Source organism: Nicotiana sylvestris, chromosome 7, assembly GCF_000393655.2.
Source record: "Nicotiana sylvestris chromosome 7, ASM39365v2, whole genome shotgun sequence".
In the NCBI taxonomy this organism is placed as follows: domain Eukaryota; kingdom Viridiplantae; phylum Streptophyta; class Magnoliopsida; order Solanales; family Solanaceae; genus Nicotiana; species Nicotiana sylvestris.
In genome coordinates this window covers 41,484,783-41,504,183 of record NC_091063.1, presented here as the reverse complement: position 1 = coordinate 41,504,183, position 19,401 = coordinate 41,484,783, and the positions used below count along the sequence as shown (strand labels likewise).

The window sequence follows — 19,401 nt, the reverse complement described above, 5'->3', positions numbered from 1 at the left end:
GCAAAATAAGGGATATGGATATCTACCTGTAACAAACAAGCATATTCAGGTTTTTGCTCACCTTTTGACTTCAGAATATAATGAAAAGATATTAAACTGTGCTAAGTAAGGTCACATATATGCTAAGAACTCATACATATCAAGAATAAAAAGGGAGAAATTATAGTACAATAAAAACCTAATAGAACTCTAACTTAGATTAAAAGCTTCAGTAAAAAAAACTCACAGCTTTAAAGTTGTTAAGTTGAACAAGAAAAAAAAATTAACAAAGACAACTAAATCAAACAATGATATATCTAACAAAATATAGAATCAAAACCTATCAATTGTACCTACGTAAAGCATAATTTCAATGAAATTCACAATTTCAAGACAATAAGAAGACATGCACCAGTGTGTTTAATCTCCATTCAATCATACTATGTCGCTCAAATACTCCGAAAAATAAAAATCAGTTGAATCGGATAATAACGAACATTAATACTAAAATATTCATTCAAAAACACAACTACCGAATGCAGTTATCTAAAATTTAAATTAAAAAGAGATTAAAAAATCTTACCGCAATTTATCCCACGGTTATCAGTTGCAATTTCTTCCTCACTAATGAAATTTGCAAATTATGGCTCAACTATTGAGAAATTGCAAAAGGAGGTGGTCGAGCTTAGTCGAGAAAAAACCCTAAAATTTTGAGGCTATTTAAAAATGTGGAGCTTGGATTAATAGAAGGAGGTGGTTTTTTCAGGCGGAGGAGATAAAGTTTATGGGTGAAGAAAAAAGAAAATCAAATCTTAGAACTAGTCAAAGAGCTGGAACGATTTTGTTGATGGTGGGATGGTGGTTTTTTTTTACGACAGTAGAAGGAGGTGGTTGTTGATGGCTATAGCTGTTACATAGTCGGAGGTTCTACTGCGGACGTTGACGGTGGGATGGTGGCAAATTCGGCGGTTGATGGCTGCCTTTTGATGGTTGTTACAGTGTCGTTGTTCTGGGTGAAGTCCTTTTTGAGAGGGATGACCTTTCGATAGTCTTTAGTTTTTTTAATTTTATAAGGTATAGAAATTAATTAAGACAAAAAGAAATTTATGTAAAAATAGGGGTTCTAGCGCGAGTTTTACGAAAATTCAAAGGGGCCAAAATTTTAGGAGGGAAATAACAACCGTTCCCATTGCATTTTTTTCAAGATCCATGGCAACAGATTTATTTATTGCACGGTTAGCATAAGCGTTGCAAAAAATAAACCCCTATGGGAATGGTTGCTAATTAATGGCAACGGTTTTATAGCCAAAGTGTGCTAGTATCACCTATGTAATATTACAACGGTTAGAACTGTTCCAATAACTGATATGTAGGAACAGTTTCTGAACCGTCACAAAAACATCCGTTCCAATAGGCCCATTTTCTAGTAGTGGAGGTAGGTTTATTTTCTATCTGAAGGCGAGGAAAATGATCGCAAAAGGGTGCATTTATCATATGGTGTGAGTTAGAGATGCATATGCTGAGATACTTACACTTCAGTCTATTCCAGTAGTCAAAGAGTACGCAGATGTGTTTCCAGATGAGCTTCCAGATATTCCTCCAAAGCGAGAGATTGATTTTAGCATCGATTTGCTTCCGGGAACTCAACCAATATCCATCCCTCCGTATAGAATGGCACCTGCTAAATTGAAGGAGTTGAAGGAGCAGTTAAAAGATTTGCTGGAGAAAGATTTCATTAGGCCCAGTGGAGCTTGAGATGAACCGGTACTGTTTGTGCGGAAGAAAGATGGCTTGCTGAGGATGTGTATCGATTATAGGCAGCTAAACAAGGTAACTATTAAGAATAAGTATCCACTTCCAAGGATCGATGACTTGTTTGATTAGATGCAAGGGGCTAGATGCTTTTCAAAGATAGATTTGAGGTCGAGGTACCACCAGGTCAGAGTTCGGGAGAAAGATATTTCGAAGATAGCCTTCAGGACCCGATATGGGCACTTCGAGTTCCTTATCATGTCCTTCGGGTTGACGAATGCACCCGGCGTATTTATGGACTTGATGAATAGCCTATTCCGACCATTTTTAGATCTATTCATGATAGTATTTATTGATGATATTCTGGTTTATTCACGTTCAAAGGATGAGCATGCGGACCACCTGCGAGCAGTACTCCAAACCCTCCGTGATCATAAGTTGTATGCTAAGTTTTCTAAATATGAGTTCTAGTTGAAGTCTGTAGCATTCTTGGGGCATATTGTATCCGATGAAGGTATAAAAGTAGACACTCAGAAGATTGAGGACGTGAAATCTTGGCCTAGACCTATCACTCCGATAGAGGTTTGTAGAAGGTTTTTCTTCCCTTTCGGCACCATTGACGAAGTTGACGCAGAAAGCAACTAAGTTTCAATGGACGGAGGCTTGCGAGCGGAGTTTCCAAGAGCTTAAGAACAGGTTAACCTCAGTGCCAGTTCTAACACTTCTAGAGGGTCCAAAGGGTTATGCCGTATATTGTAATGCCTCAGGTGTCAAGTTAGGATATGTCCTGATGCAACATGGGAAGGTAATTGTGTATGGTTCAAGGTAGTTGAGAAAGCACAAGAGGAATTATCCGACCCACAACCTCGAGTTAGATGGGGTTGTCCATGCACTTAAGATATGTCGACATTATTTATATGGTATTCATATTGATGTATTTACAGATTATAAAAGCGTACAATATATCTTCAAGCAGAAAGAGTTGAATTTGTGAGAAAAGCGATGGGTTGAGTTATTGAAAGATTATGATGTTAACATTCTCTACCATCCAGGGAAAGCTAATGTTGTAGCAGATGCCTTAAGTCGCTGATCTATGGGTAGCTTAGCACATGTAGAGGCCGAGAAAAGACAATTAACTAGAGAGATTCATCAATTGGCTTGTTTGGGGGTTTGGTTAGTAGATTCTGACGATGGTGGAGTTGTACTAAAAAACACAGCAAAATCATCTCTCATAGCTGAAGTCAAGGACATGCAGTACGAGGACCCAGAGTTGGTCGAGTTGAGAGAGCGAGTTCCGCAGCAGAAGAATCCGTTGTTAGAGCTCAAAAGAGATGGGATTCTCCGATACAGAGGTCATCTGTGTGTTCCAGATGTAGTAGGGCTACGAGACAGGATTATGTCAGAGGCACATTATTCGTGGTACTCCATTCATCCTTGGTCGACGAAGATATATCAGGACATTAAGGATATGTACTGGTGGAACAATATGAAGAAGAACATTATTGAGTTTGCTGCCCAATGTCCTAGTTGCCAGCAAGTGAAAGTTGAGCACTAGAAGCCCGGAGGGCTAATGCAGACTATAGAGATCTCGACGTAGAAATGAGAGGCAATAAACATGGACTTTGTCACGGGTTTACCTCGTTCTCATCGTAGTTCGATTCTATATGGGTGATAGTCGATAGGCTCATGAAATCAGCCCATTTCTTGCCGGTTAGATCTACATATACAACAGAAGACTATGCAAAGTTATATATTAAGGAGATAGTGAGGCTATATAGAGTACCAGTATCTATTATATCTGACCGTGGGGCCCAGTTTACAGCATATTTTTGGAGGTGATTTCAGAGAGGTCTAGGGACTTAGGTGAATCGCAGCACAACTTTTCATCCACAGACAAATGGACAAGCCGAGCACACAATTCATATGCTCGAGGATATGTTACGAGCATGTGTGTTGGATTTTACAAGTTGGGATGAACATCTACCTCTTATCGAGTTTGTATATAATAACAATTACCACTTCAGTATCCAGATGGCTCCGTACAAGGCTTTGCATGGGCGTAAGTGTAGATCTCCTATAGGGTGGTTTGATGTTGGAGAATCTGGTTACATAGGTCAGACCTGGTTCAGCAGGCTATAAAGAAAGTAAATCTTATCCGGGAGCGACTGTTGACAGCTCAAAGTCATCAGAAGTCATATTCTGACGTGCGCCAACGAGACTTAGAGTTCGGGGTTAGTGATTGGGTATTCTTAAAGGTATCATCTATGAAGGGCGTGATGAGGTTTGGCAAGAAAGGCAAGCTTAGCCCACAGTATATTGGGCCTTATAGGATCATTCAGAGAGTGGTCCAAGCAGCATATGAGTTAGAGTTGCCCTCATAATTGGAGTTTGTCCATCCAGTTTTTCACATATCTATGCTACGAAAGTGCACTGGCATTCCTACCCGATTGGTGCCCACGGATGATGTACAGATTACAGAGGACTTGTCATACGAGGAAATTCCAGTTTCCATCCTAGACCGACAAATCCGTAAGCTACAAAATTAGGAGGTAGCCTCCGTGAAGGTTTTGTGGAGAAGCAACAATATGGAAGAGATGACGTGGGAAGCAGAGGAAGAAATGAAGTTTAAATACCCCCATCTATTTCAAACTGAAGATATGGCTCGAGATAGGATGCTACAACACAACTCTATTCACGCTATAAGGTCATCAGGTAAGCTCTTATTTTTGACTTTCAGTATTTATGATTTACGGTTGTGTGAGGAAAAGTGTTGTTATTTAAAGACATTGGCCATGTGTGGCCAGCATAGTATGTTATCTGGTTGCGTGCAAGTTGGTTTTAGTCTAGTGTACAGATGATACCCTAGCAGAATTTTCCAAAGTCTCCAAGAGTAAATATTCGAGGACGAATGTTCCCAAGGGGGGAATGCTGTTATACCCTATACTTTCATACGTAAAAGTGCATCGTAAGCAAGCTAATGTAGGACTAAAAATGATGATAATATTTGAAAGTAGATAAAGTAAGTTAATCATGCTACCTCGGAGGTTACATATATTGAAGATCATGAACAACAAGTACCAAGAGGGTTGGAAGGTTCAGAAGCTAAAGGAATTGAAGAAAATAATGTTTCGTCGAAAGTCGACAAGATAGGAATGTTATAACATGTACTTTTGGGGTGAGACTAGGGTTTTTAACACGATAAGAAGGTTATGTTATGAATTAGGTTAGTCGTATGGTAGTCGTGTGTTTTGTTTTGAATTCAAGCGAGTTGTGGAACAAAAGTTGATGAAAATCATCACAAGTTACATTCATAAGTTTTACTGAAAATTTGGGTCAAATGTAACTATGATTTTCTCCTAATATACTTAGATTTATAGGGTGTTCCACCCATCAAATTGAAGCTCTATGAGTCTATTTTCTAACGCATTAAACCGTTTATCATTACGACATCGGAGAGAGATACATGCATTTTTGCGAGACTGTGCAGGCTGCTTGGTGACAAGTAGGTGTGTCACCTACTTGGTTAAATGAGAGCCCAAAAAGAGGCAAGTTCGGGTCAGCCGAAGATCCCATTTAAGGGATTATCTCCTGCAATATAAACTTCATTATATATCACAGATAAATAGACCTAAACCCCTGCAAACTTCCTCCCAAAAATTACCCACAAACCCTAATTGGTTTTCTCTCCCTTTCAAGTTCTAATTAGAGGCAAAACCTACAGTTTTAAGAACCAAGATAGGAGCTGAGTTATCTGATAAACAAAGTAAGTTTACTGCTCTCTTTCATCCATTTTTTCTGCTGTAAATTCATGGTAAGTCATTCTATAGTTGTAAGAAATCTAGGAATGGTGATCGGTAGCCGTGAGTTCGAGTTATTCACTTGTAGCAGACTGTTTTGTGTTGCAATTGGGTTACATGTTTTACTACTATTTTGTGGAGTTTTGGAGGAGGAAGGGTGTGGAGAAACACCATATATATGTAGAGTTGTGGGCTGGTCGTTCGTCAATATATTTCCTGGTCGTTTGACACTACTACGGTGGTCGTTTTTTTTTGTATGAAGAGATTGTGATGTGTTGGGATGTTTTGTAGTATTTTATGGTGTATATAAAGCTGGAAATTAATGTATATATGTTTTTGTTGTGTTATTTGTGTTATCTTGAATTTGGAGGAAGTAAGGATTATAGGGGAGATACTGCCCGTTTTTATAAAAAATAAGCTTGTCGTTCGTTGTGCGATAGTTGTACCTTTTGCAACTTAATGATATTATTATTATCGTTGTTGTAGATTAAGGTGAGAAGAGGCAAGTTCAACTTGGTGATTGGAAAAATTGTGATAAAGTATGTTAAGGCTAAGCCATTCCTTCATTTTGGCATGATCTCGTAACTAGATGTGTTTGATGATGAGGCATAAAGAGAAGTTCATACTCTCGAATTTATATACATTATCCTAGTCTCATAAGTTACAATATTCTCCCTTATCGGGACATTATATTCAATTGAGTATTGTCTTCTTCCAGTCAAGAGATCATAGGGTGTGTGTGTATATATACATATATATATATATATATATATATATATATATATATAGTATTGTCTTCTTCCAGAAGCGTGCGTGTGTGTCTATATATATATATATATATATATATATATATATATATATATATATATATATATATATATATATATATATATTATTACAATATTTTCACCACCATCGAGCTATAATCGATGGGCAGGCCCCTATTGGGCAACCTCTGATTAGATCGTAAGTTATATACCGAGTCTACTGTGGTCGAGCGCCTCTGAGCGAGCCTAGAATGGTCGAGATACAGAGCCTAGTATGGCCGAGCACCTATGAGCGAGCCTAGAATGGCCGAGATACAGAGCCTAGTATGGCCGAGCATCTATGAGCGAGCCTACTACGTTAGAGTAGTTACACGTTTCGAGCCTTATAGGGCCGGACATTTATTTTACTTACTATATTGAGAGAGTTGATTCATTATCAGTAGGTAAGTATATCTCCAGATCATCTTTGTCTCCCAGTTACTTTCAGTTATCATATTATCAGTTCAGTTTCAGCTTTCAGTTATTTTATTGCCTTACATACTCGGTATATTATTTCGTACTGACGTCCCTTTTCTAGGGGTGCTGCATTTCATGCGTGCAGGTGCAGACAAACAGATGGGTAGACCTCCTCAGTAGGTGTTGCCCGAGTTCAACCTGATCGGTAAACTCCACGTCCTTCGGAGTTGTCGGGTCTAGATTTTTGTGTACATTTTGTGTATATATGTATATATGTTATGGGTAGGTCGGGGCCCTATTCTAATCACTGTACATCCATCAGTAGAGGCTTGTAGACATATCCTGTTAGTTAGTGCAGTATATTGGGCTTCTAGGCCTTGTTTGTATATTTTGTTGGATTGTCAACTGTAGTAGCTATGACGGCCTTGTCGGCTCGACTTTATATTGATATTTAGTCAGCGCTAGTTTCCATTCAGTTTTATATTTTGCTTCGAAAATTGTCTTGCAATGTGGCCCCATGGCCAAAGTATGACATTGTATATATTCAGAGTCCATCAGTCGCAAGTTGGTACACTAGGTTAAGTGAGGCACCGAGTGCCGGTCTCGCCTCCCAGGTTCTAGGTGTGACAAGGAGAGTATACACGTAATCTTTGACGAGTCCTATCTCTCATGTGAGGAGAGCAAGAAGGATGATCAAGATGGATAGCCTCTGCTGGTTATAGGAGAGGTCATTGATATAGCAAATGGAAAGGTAAATATGATGAGTCAAGTGAAGGAGACAGGTGAAGACAATGCAATCTCTTCCTCATCAGCCGGAGAGGAACCATGTACTACAATTATAACCATTGAAGCTGAAGAAAGAGTGGTTGATGCAGTTCAAAGTACTCCACGGGTAGCAGAAAGAAAGATACAAGGGAACCAGTCAGGCTTACCCAGCTCCTCTACAGATGAAATTCAAGTGCCCAACTAGAAACACAAAAGCTCCTATCCTCTCGAAAACATAACTACTCCTCTGGATTCAACAGTCCAAACCAAATCAAAAGCAGAAATTTACTTACCTTCTCAATATTTCTCTCCCGAATAAAGCCCAAAAATATTAAGGAAGCCTTAAAAGATGCAGATTGGATCACAACCAATCAAGATGAGCTGCATCAATTTAAAAGGAACAAAGTATGACACCTGGTACCCAGACCCTCGGATCGGACCATCATAGTGACCAGGTGGGTATTCAGGAATAAACTTGATGGACATGGAAATACTATAAGGAACAAGGCAAGGCTAGTGGTCCAAGGCTACAATTAGGAGGAAGGAATTGATTATGAAAAGACTTTTTCTCCGATTGTGCGTATGGAAGCTATCAGAATCCTCATTGCCTTTGCATCACATATAGAATTCACTCTGTTCCAAATGGATGTCAAAAGTGCACTTCTGAATTTCCTCAAGGAAGAAGTCTATGTAAAGCAACCTCCAGGTTTTGAATGTCATGAACACCCTGAATATTTGTTCAAATTGGACAAGGCACTGTATAGGTTAAAGCAAGCTCCTCGAGCTTGGTATGAGAGGTTGTCAAAGTTTCGCTTAGAAAATGGTTTTGCAAGAGGAAAAATTGACAAGTAGCAGTGGCAATGTAAGTGTCAATCACTTACAAGTAGACCGGATTCGTTCAGGTCTATAATTATCATGTTCTTCTGTGAATCAAACAATGTATAGAGGGATCATTGGATCTCTCCTTTATCTTACTACAAGTAGGCCAGATATTGTTTTTAGTGTGGGACTATGTGCAAGGTTTCAGTCAAACCCCAAGGAATCTCATCTGAAGGCTACCAAAAGAATCCTGAGATACTTAAGGGAACACAGGACATGGTTCTGTACTACCCTTTAGGTGATAATTTTAATCTTATTGGATATGCTGATACTGATTATATAGGTTATCTTGTGGATAAGAAAAGCACATCTGTATGGCTCACTTCTTGGGATCATGTCTTATCTCATAGGGCACAAGAAAGCAAAATTCAGTAGCTCTTTCAACAACTGAAGCAAAATATGTTGTTGCAGCCTCCTGATGTGCTCAGTTTCTATGGATCAAACAACGGTTGGAAGATTTTGGAGTGTATACTAACTATGTACCTCTTCTGTGTGATAACACAAGTGCACTCAACATGGCCAAAAATCCAGTCCAGCATAAAAGAACCAAGCACATTGATGTGAGACATCTTTTTCTCAGAGATAATGTGGAAAAAGGGCTTATCTGTATGAAGTTTTGCAGCACAAAAGACCAAATTACAGATATCTTCACCAAAGCCCTGAGCAGAGAATAGTTTGAGAGAAACAGGCTGGCACTGGGGCTAATAAAGCCTAATTGAGAACCTGATTCCTACCATATGGCTATGAAAATCACACACATCTAAAATTAGCTAAAGTGTTTTTCGGCCAAGTCTAACTCACTTCTATACTGTTACAGGTAGACACACATGATAATTATAGAAGCTGCTAAGGCAATGCATGAGAGGTAAAAGAAGGTTGAGCATTTTTTAAAGACCGGTCAGGAACTTGGTTCTTGTGCCACAGGTTAGTAGTCTTTTGCTTTTCTTATACATATATTAAAAGAAAACAATAATAATGCCATGTTCAAGCTTGAACGACCATCTATGTCTTCCTCAGTCTCTCTAGAACCTTCAAGCTAAATCCTCTACCATGGCTGAGGATCAAACAATCCCTCCTACCACTAAAGAGAAACACCTCGAGTCTTCTTCTATAGAAACAACACCAGTCATCCCTTCTTCCACCACTGTTCAAATAGATAACCCTAAACTAGTTTCTCCTTCAACCTCCATCCCTCTCTCTACTCCCGCCGACTCTACTCATCCTCTAAGTGCTGAGAACTCAGACAACCCTGAGAATGAAAGCTTGTCTTCCTTGTTGCCTGAGACACTCAAAGACCAGAGTAAAGATGACATTCCAGTTCTAAAGGAAAAAAGTAAGTCTCCATCAATAGAAAAAGCTTCAACGATCAGTCCTAAAAGTGCTAAGGGTTCTATTCTAAGGAAAACTCTGATCAATCTACAGGTACTCCTATCTCTTTTGTTGTTGCTCCTATGGAACCTCAAGAGAGGGATGCCCATAGAAAATATGTTGGCTATTACTGCTGAGGGAATTATTGGGAAGGAAAATTCTACTATGCCTGAGTCTCAGGGGGAAGAAACTCATTCCTTGGTGGGAGAAGGAGTAATGGTGCTTTTTGAACAACCTGCACCAGAAGAGGCTACTGGGACCCCTCTTGATGGACCTGACCCCTCTTCTGGGAAAATAGGTCAGGAATCATCTTCCCAGGTCAGTTTTGACCCTGCTTCTTCTCCTCACTTTGATGCTAAGCCCTTGAAAGTAGTGGTTCCTGTTATGAGGTCCAATGATGATGATGAAGATGATGTTGCTATGAGTGCGTTCATTATTGTAAGGAGTCCAGTAGCAACTCCTGATCCCCCTTCTAAGCGACCTACCACAAGGTTGCAGAAGAAGGAGACTCTTGAGTCTGCGCTAAGAAGAGTAAGAGAAGTAACAGGAAGAAGAAGAAAAGGCTAGTGAAGGATGGTGAAGTTGTTTGTGACAAGAATATCCCAGTTGTGGAAGTTGATGAGGAAGCCACAAAGGAACCAAGTTCTTTGATCAAGAAGTCTCAGAAAAAGAAGCAATCTACTGAGAGTACTTCAAAAGATGTTGTTGGAACACCCAGTAAAAAGTTAGTAAAGGATAGTGGCAAGTTGAAGGAAGTGGTGGTAGAAGAGTCTGTGTCTGCGATATGCAAGTGAAGTATAGTGGGAAAGTTAAGTCTAGTGAAAAGTCTGTGAAAAGGAAACTGGAGGATGTGAAAGAACCTAGTTCTGTGAAGAATGCAAGAAGTGGAAGTATATCTGGTAAAGAAAGGTTGAGGTATCAGAAAATATTGTGGGTCATACTTTTGACCCTGAGATCACTGAGATGGCTGGAATGTGTCAAGTGCTTGAGATGGTTGAGTTCCAACAGTGGACAAACCTATTCAAGGTGGATGTGCCCAAGGTTTATGAGGAAGAGGTTCAAAGTTTCTATGCAGACCTCTTTACCGTTAAATCTGATCACATCTGCGCACTGGTAAATGGCGTAGACATTGTTATGGACTCTGCTGTGTTAGGAGACATACTTAAAGTTCCTATTAAAGGTCTATCTTCTGTTAGTGGTGCCTGTGGCTCAAACTTTAGGCATGCTATAATCAAGGAGAGAGCAGTGCAGCAGGGGGAACAGATGCATAAGAAAGCTTTGCTTCCTGTTTATCAGCTGCTTTTTGAGTTGGTGAACAAGGTCCTTCTTCCTCGCGCTGAGAGGAGGTCCATCACATCCAAGGCTGATCTGTATCTGGTAGAAGCATTGAATGAGTTCCAAACTGTTAATCCGCCAGCCATAATGATTGAGCATATGCAAAAGGTGGCAGCATTTAAAGATGGAAATCATGGTCTCCCTTATGGATTTCTCCTCACGCGTGTCTTCAAATTCTTTAAAGTGCCTTTGGGACATCCTAAGATGGGGACTAAGAAGCAGACTATCTCTAAAACTACTCTAGAGGAATGTGAGTGTATAGACAAAATTTGGAGGGGTAGGAAGCACTTCAACGATCTCCCAGCTTATAAATGCTCTAAATAGTGCTACTGAAGAGATTATAAAGTTGAAAGCAAGGAATGCCATATTAGAGACCCAGCTCAGCCAGGCCCAAGAGGCACCAGGGTCCTTCAGTTCTTCAGATGCAGAGGTTGCTCGTCCGACTAAGGAGAATGTTGATCTCAGGCAACATTGAGAACCTGAGGGAGAAACTGCTTGCTGAGCAAATGCCCGCCAATGCTCGGATAGATCTCGTTCTTAACACGCTTGCTGCCTCTTCCAAGCCCTCTTCCTCTAGTGTCCCCTAGGCATATCTCTCAGTGACCAGTGTCCAGTTTATCTCTCTTGACAGTGTTTTGATGATGATTCTGGTGGCTGTTTTTTTTGGTTTAGGGATAGAAATCACTAGTGCTGCTCCCGTGTAAACAGTCCAAATCTGTTTTTACTGTAAAGGCAAGTGCTTATGTTTTTTGTTGTTTAATGAATACTCTCATTCTTTTGCTGTAAATGCTTATGTGTTTCTGCTTCTCTTTTCTATCATGTTTGTGTGCACATAAGTGATATGAGTTAATTAGGCTAGACTTCTTTATGTTATTTGCTTGTTTGTGTATTTTTAATGATGCCAAAAGGGGGAAAAGTAAGTAGATAAAATTGAAGGAGTAAAGAAGAAGCATGGACTGATAAAGGAGGAAGCACAAAGTCAGGGGAAACTTGTAAAGTTCCTGTTACTTTATTTGGTTTTTGTTGCTCTAAATATGATTGTCAATTTTTAAGTTTGTGATCATCAAAAGAGGGAAATTTATGGGTTTATAGACTCATGTTTTGATGATGTAATAAATTTACTGTCAAAGAATTAGATAATGAACCTGATACATTTGGTACACAATTCAATCAACGAACTCAAGCTAATGTGAGTTGCTATGACTTCAGAAGATAAAGAATCAACACAGGGACCTGATCCCCTTGGGTTCCCCTAAAAGCAGTACGAAGTCAACTCTCTACAGCTGGAAAGTGTCTGCCTGTACTGTACACGCAAATAGTGTAGCAGTCACTTCTCATTGGGAAGAACCTTGTACAAACCAAGTATTTACATCATTCAAGTGATATCATCCAAGTTGTATTAACAATAAATATTACAACAAAACATCACTTGAACACTTGAGAATTCATTCAAGCATTCTAAGCATTTGTCAATCAAGCATTCAATTCTCAAGTGTATCAAGAACAAAGTACAACACCACTACGGACCAGTTCCTACAGCAAGTCTCTTGTATGTCCTTAGTTGAGTTGTAACTTTGTAATTGTTCTTCATTGTAATTCCTACTTTGATTATCTAGAAGCTTTAATTCGGAACCCTTTGTAAACCATAAACCTTTAGCGTTTGTGTCGTGACTAGAGTTAGTCATGAGTTGAAGTCTTTCTAATAGGTGTATTGCAAAGTGGCTTGTAATAGGTGTATTACAAGTTAGTGAGAGATTAAGAGTTTAATTCCTAGGTTGCATAGGTTGTAATCTAAAGATTTCTCATAGTGAAGTTGAAATCCTACCAATGTCGGTCGTGATTTTTTGATCCCCTTGAGCAGGGATTTTTCCACGTAAAAGTTCCATGTTCCATTTATCTACAGTTGCATTAGCCTTATTTGTGGAAACCTATATAGGACCTGGTCTCTATATAGTTTGGTGGACTCATATATTCTATCAACTCTATTTTGTTTTGGGGTGCCAAATGTGCCGGTTGGACTGATTTGGGGGAGTCCAAATGGACTGAGTCAATAAATTGATGAGTCAATGAGCTGCCCAAAAGTTATTCGTGAATCAATTTGACCTAAAAATCAGTCAAACTTCAGATGGGCTGAATTTAACAAATGAATGGGTCAATAACCAGCCTAACCTTGTGCGAGTTGAATGAGGTTGTGCTCAAATTGCCACCCCTAGTTTTGTTTAAAAAACTATAACGAGTACCAAACAAAGTTGCTTTTAATTTAGAAGAATTAACCCAAATAGCCACTCACCCTACCGCTTAAACTAAATATAACCGGTGAATGTTTAATATAAGCATAATTTATATATATATAATTGTGTATAATCCATGTATATGGCTAGAAAAAATAAACCATTAATATGACCGGCTATTTGGGTAAATATACTAGAATTGTTCGTTTCCCCTGTCTACTTAAATCATTCTTCTGCCCTTTGACTTCATTAATTCTAGTTTTCTGTTATGAATTCAATTTTCATGAACTTGATCAAACTTAAACATGTTAGTTCAGTAACTTATTTCAGTGAAGTATTAATTAAATATTATTTGACACATGATGGTTGAAGAGTGGGGTATTGGTGCACTTAGTGTGGCCAAATTTAAACCAAAACTCTAGGTAAGAAACCAGAACGTGCTCTAGGTTCTTTCTTCATTTTGATTTTTGATTTTTTAAAGCGTTAGTGGCAAATTAGTATTAGGCTTTTCATCTTATTAGCAAAATCGAATGAAAGCAATATCAACTTGTATTTTATTAATGAAATCTACTCTCTTTTCTCTGTTGTTATGTTATTTGTTTATGTAATATTTGGCTTTTTTACTTTCTTAAATGTCGGAGCTGTAGCAATAGTCTGAGTTCTGCGATTCCTAGGTATGATAACAGAATGAATTATGCACGACAAAGTTCCACTTCTCAAGCTTGTTTCATGAGGCTCAATTCAAGTGAACAGTTCCGTAACCTATGTTGCACGGACTCTCTAAAATATAGCCGTACCTGCGTGGGATCCTTCAAAAATGCACTACTTTTAGAGGATCCGACACGTATCTGGCCATATTTTCGGAGAGTCCGAACTACTTTGTCCATAACTAAATGGAAACATCATTCCTCAGTTTCAATGATTTTATGCAATCTTTTCAGCAACCTTATATATATGTTTTACTTCGTTTTCTGTCGTGGGACAGGGAAGTGGTACTGAATTTGATAAAAAAAAGAAAAAAAGAATCTGCATCTCCTTTAAAGCCCAATGGTTGTACAAAAAGGAGTTCTATTACTTCTGAAGGACCAATGTATTCTAGACCTACTAATAAGGAATTCCAGTATGTTGCACAAGGTTGCAAATACAATCAAACTGCAGCAGAAGCTCCAAAATTATCTAGGCCAAGTACAGGAATTAATGAAAAGTCGCGCTCCCAATTGAAAGAAAGAAGAAATGGACTTCAATCCAATGGTAAACAAAGATGATGTTTTGCTTTGATTGGCGTTTTTTGCTGGAATTAATAATGTATTGCAGTAGTGCTTTTTTGTTCTGGAAATTGAGGGTACAATGTGACACCCTAGGCGAATCCCACATTGACAAAACACGGGAGGGAGAGATGTTGGATATATAAGTAGACAGTCCTTAGACCCTAGGGACGCGTTTTAAAGTCGTGTGGGCTGAGCTGTTACGTACAGCCTCTTCAGAATGTTTAAAAGTTCACTTTTTGTTTTGCTAATACAGGAAGTGAATGGTGTCCTAGGATGGATGTTGCAGAATCTGGATGCATGTACATCGTATTGATAGAACTTCCTGGTGTCAATATCAATGATATAAAGGTAGAAATCAGTGATAAAAGGTAAATAACTTGCAATTATCCATTAGTCTTTTGTTCCACTGTCATCCCTTAATTATAAGGGATGATCATGTTACATAAAGTTCATCTTAAAAGTGCATCTTCTGCAATGAGGCAGCGTTGAATTCAGAATTCGTGTTCGTCTAATAGACGAGTGTTATTTCCTCGACAGCTTAATAGTTTCTGGAAATCGTTCAACACAATGGTCAAAAGTGGCAACATACTCGAATGGCTCCGTATCGTCTTATCACAAAAGGGAGATTGTACAGGGACCTTATCGGGTTTTCTGGCCTCTTCCAACTAATGCCAACAAGGATAGCGTCTCAGCTGAATTTGTGTAAGTTGTCAAAACTTGTTAGTATCATTTACCTGTTATTTTGAGTCAAGAAGAAAGATCTTTGGAATGTTTCATTACATAAATATTTGTATCAAAATTCTGAAATTCATGAGTGTTTTACAATGCAGGGACGGACTTTTACAGATTACTATCCCAAAACTTTGAGAAACAGGGCAAACAATCAAGCCACATATCTACTTGTAAAATATAAATTGGAAAAATAGGATAAGCAACAGAATTTATTGTACGTACAACTGAACCATGTATATGTACTCGATCACATGCTATCTAACTAGTGTAAAATGCCATGGATTATGAGCTGCACTTGTAATGCTACACTAGTATCCATATTAGTATATACATAATCCTTCATGTGGTTGATGCCTTGGGAATTTGTATGGTTAGTTAGTACACAAAAAATCAAAGAGTTTTGAGCTATATACTGCAAAGATTTTTTCACTGCTAGTAGAATTCAATCAACTATAGTAAGTTACTGCTCTATTTTTCAATTCACCATATCAGGCTTGATGTTGAGAGTTAACTATACTTGTTGTAGATTAACCTAACTTGATAACGTAAAACTTTTTACACTGTCAATGCACGGGATATAACTCATAATCAAATATACAAATATCCGTTCTTCAAGAATTCTTCAAGAATATTGAAAGAATTACTTGAGCCTCGGGAAATGCCTTCATTTTTTTTTTTTTTTTTGTTTTGAAATCAGTACTTAGTGGTTGGATTTGACAAGAATGTTTGTTTCTCTTATTGGCTAATATAGTCAATCTCGCTTCAGTCTGGAACTAAGTTAAAGCTCACACAACAAAGCAAGTCTTTCACTCTCTCTTACTATATTATTTAAAGTCAGTCCACTCTTAATACAAACCAAACGCAAATGCCCTACTATAAAAGAAGATAACCTCGCACCATTCTTTCTAACTCGTAACCAAAAGATAGTAGTACCCCACATGAATGCTTCAAAGTGTTGAGTCCCACATCGATAATGAAGGGGGTGGTCTCCTTATACGGGGAGTTTACGATTCCCTTTTGGGGAGTTTATGGATTATCTTGAATTAAGAACCAATATTCTATAATTTGTTGTAGTAAAAAGCTCTCTTAATTTAACAGCGAATGAGTTTACTGTTCATATACTCTAGTGTAAGTTTTAAACATTGATTTAATTAGAATAAATCAACTACCTGGAGACCGCCTTGCTAGTAACATAAGTTCACTCTGTTGTTACTGTATGGGTCAAAATCAGACTAAAGAAATTTGGCACGCGCAGACGATTGTCATTAGTGACTTGCAAACCAATATGGGCAGTTTGGCCGAGGTCGATCACTGATCAACAGAACAAGCCGTTGAATAGTTCATCAGGGCCGAGGTCGAGTAGCATAGATAGAAGTAACGACTAGTTTTACTTTGGCATCTTCAGAGAGAATATTTCTCTCTATTTGTACTTTTTAGGGTTCTTTGGGAATATCCCATATAAATAGTACTCCCTCTATCTCACATTAGATGAGGTAGTTTGATTCGGCACGGAGTTTAAGAAAAAAGAAGAAGACTTTTGAAACTTGTGGTCTTAAAAGCTTAAGGGGTAAAAGGTTTGTGGGGCCATGACATTTGTGTGACTATAAAAGCTCCTCATTAAGGGTAAATGGGTAAATTGAAGAGTTTAAAGTTGAATTATTTCCAAATTTAGAAATGTATCATTTGTTTGGAACAAACTAAAAAGGAAAGTACCTCATCTAATATGAAACGGAGGGAGTATCCGCGATAAGACAAAAGTCATGTAATATTCCATACGATAATAACTCTTTTGAAAAGCAAGCTCTCTAGATAAATACAAGGAACAACTTTCTGAAGAGATTCGACCTTTTTGGATTATCCATTGTCATTTTCACCAGATTAGAGAAAGTGCTCACTATTTTTGTTATATTCTTGTCATTCATCATTGTCAGAGGAAAGAATCATCCCCCTCATTCAATATTGGGTGAATCTTCATCTTTATTTACATTTAGTGTCATTTATTGCTATTTAACACCTGATACTTATAACATATTATTAAATTCAACACATTTAATACTTACACATTAAATTTGTTTCTCCACTGCCCACTTTCTTTTCACATCATTAGTCTAAGATCTGTACTTACTAGCTTTAACTAGGATTAATAAGCTTTAATAACTGATTAATTAGTTTAACCAAAGATTATTATTTTATGGTCAAACAATTTTGCGCCCCCTGTGGGGATTTCCTAGTCAAAGTCTTATTGCCATTCAGATCTAAAAGAACACAACACCAAATCTTGTTTTTTCTTGCGTGCATAGTTTAACATGGCAGGTAATGGAGAAGAAAGGATGAAGGCAGTGGCCAACATTACTGCCAACCTCCTAAACACCATCAACGAGGTCACTGAAATAGATGCTGAGGATGTGACACCAAACGCCTCCCCCATGTGGAGTGGTTCACCCCTTCCACACGGTAGCATCACAACCTCACACGGAAAGGGGTCCTCTACGTCCACAATGGAAGAGGCACCACCAGCGGTGAAAAAGCTGCTCGAAGCGTGGTTGACGAACACGCTAACCAGTATCCTTGAAAAACTCGCCCAAAGGACGAATAGATAGAATGCGAGAGTTTGCATCGCACCATTGACAGATGAGCAGCATGACCCTCTTCCCGTAACAGGTATTACTCACAACGTTAATAATACATGTGACAACACCCTCATGGCCATTTTGAGAAAGATGGAGGAGATGGAAAATGAGAACAACCTGCTCCGTGACCAAATGAAAGAGCACCAAGAAAGGGTAGACAAAATACCAGTCGCCCCAAAACTCTTACCATAAAAGGATGCTAGTCGGTTTGTTGAGCAGCCATACAGTGATGAAGCTGCACCTCACGCTGTACCCAAAACCTTCAAAATGTTGTCGTACCTAAAAGTATATGACGGTACGACGGACCGTGAGGGTCATATGACCCACTACGCCACCGCAATAAAAGGCAATGACCTCACTAAAAAATAAGTGTCTTCCATATTGTTGAAGAAGTTTGGTGAAACCCTCATTGGGGGAGCTTTAACTTGGTATGCATAGCTGCCTGCACGCTCCATAGAGACATTCGAGGAAATGGCCGACAAGTTTGTAACTGCCCATGCCGGGGCTAAGAAAGCAGAGGCGAGGGTGAATGACATATTCATCATTAAACAGTCACCTGGTGAAATGCTGAGAGACCTCCTCGCCCGATTCAACTGTGTGAGGATGACCTTACCAAATATATAATAAGGAATGGCAGTAGCAGCTTATTAGAATGGATTAAACAGGAGCGACTCAAAAGTGACCAAAACGTTGTTGAGCCGACTCATGAAATATCGCACGACCACTTGGGACGAGATACACAACTCCTACTGCGCCGAAGTACGAACTAACAAAGACGACCTCAACGGGTCAACTCAACGGTTGACCTCAATGCAAATGGAATCCAATAAAGATCGGAAAAACAAAAATAGAAGGGGCCATGCAGGCTCGCAACCCCACCGTAAATGACAACAACCATATGTCAGAGCTGCAATCATCCCGCCTCCCCACCACGGAGACGGCCCATATAGGCCACAAATAGGGACTCACCGAAGTAAGAGAGCTATGCCCCCTTGCTACAAAATTTTTGTGTTTCTCCCTCAGAAATAGCCTATGCCCTGGAGAGGCTCGGCCCAAAAGTGAAGTGGCCGCAGAAGATGAGATCCGACCCAAACACCAGAAAGTCAAATGCCCTCTACAAGTTCTACCAGGAACGAGGTCACAAAACCAAGTACTGCATCGCTTGAAGGCAAGAGGTCGTGAATATGCTTCACCAAGGACATCTGAAGGAACTCTTGAGCGATCGAGAAAGGGCAAACTTTGCTCGAGGACGTAAACAGCACCAGGGTCTGCCAAAATCGCCTTCTCCAGCTCGAACCATCCAAATGATCATCAGAGAGGGCGACGATGCGTCAATCAATAGTGTAAAATTCATGACCACCCACAAGCTAAAATGGACAATCACTTATGAACGGTACGACGAACTCAAAGAAAGTATCATCTTCGATAAGTTGGATACCCAC

General features: G+C 39.1%; 2 protein-coding genes across 2 annotated transcripts; both read left to right on the top strand.

Moving 5' to 3' along the window:
• Positions 1 to 2,824: 2,824 nt before the first annotated feature.
• On the top strand, positions 2,825 to 3,286 carry LOC104228808 (uncharacterized). Its single transcript, XM_009781350.2, has one exon. It carries the CDS (start codon positions 2,825 to 2,827, stop codon positions 3,284 to 3,286), a length of 462 nt encoding a protein of 153 aa, XP_009779652.2.
• A 10,936-nt stretch (positions 3,287 to 14,222) lies between these two features.
• Positions 14,223 to 15,510, top strand: LOC104228807 (uncharacterized). The gene is made up of 4 exons (XM_009781349.2): positions 14,223 to 14,580; positions 14,851 to 14,965; positions 15,135 to 15,299; positions 15,428 to 15,510. Exons 1-4 carry the CDS (start codon positions 14,223 to 14,225, stop codon positions 15,462 to 15,464), a joined length of 675 nt encoding a protein of 224 aa, XP_009779651.2. The 3' UTR covers positions 15,465 to 15,510.
• Positions 15,511 to 19,401: the final 3,891 nt, after the last annotated feature.

Excerpts from the sequence above, each read along its gene's own strand:
- LOC104228808 (XM_009781350.2), top strand. The coding sequence starts at position 2,825 with ATGGGTAGCTTAGCACATGTAGAGGCCGAGAAAAGACAATTAACTAGA.
- LOC104228807 (XM_009781349.2), top strand. The coding sequence starts at position 14,223 with ATGGAAACATCATTCCTCAGTTTCAATGATTTTATGCAATCTTTTCAG. Across the intron at positions 14,966-15,134 it reads GTAGAAATCAGTGATAAAAG|CTTAATAGTTTCTGGAAATC; the intron begins GTAAATAACTTG and ends TTTCCTCGACAG. Across the intron at positions 15,300-15,427 it reads AGCGTCTCAGCTGAATTTGT|GGACGGACTTTTACAGATTA; the intron begins GTAAGTTGTCAA and ends TTTACAATGCAG.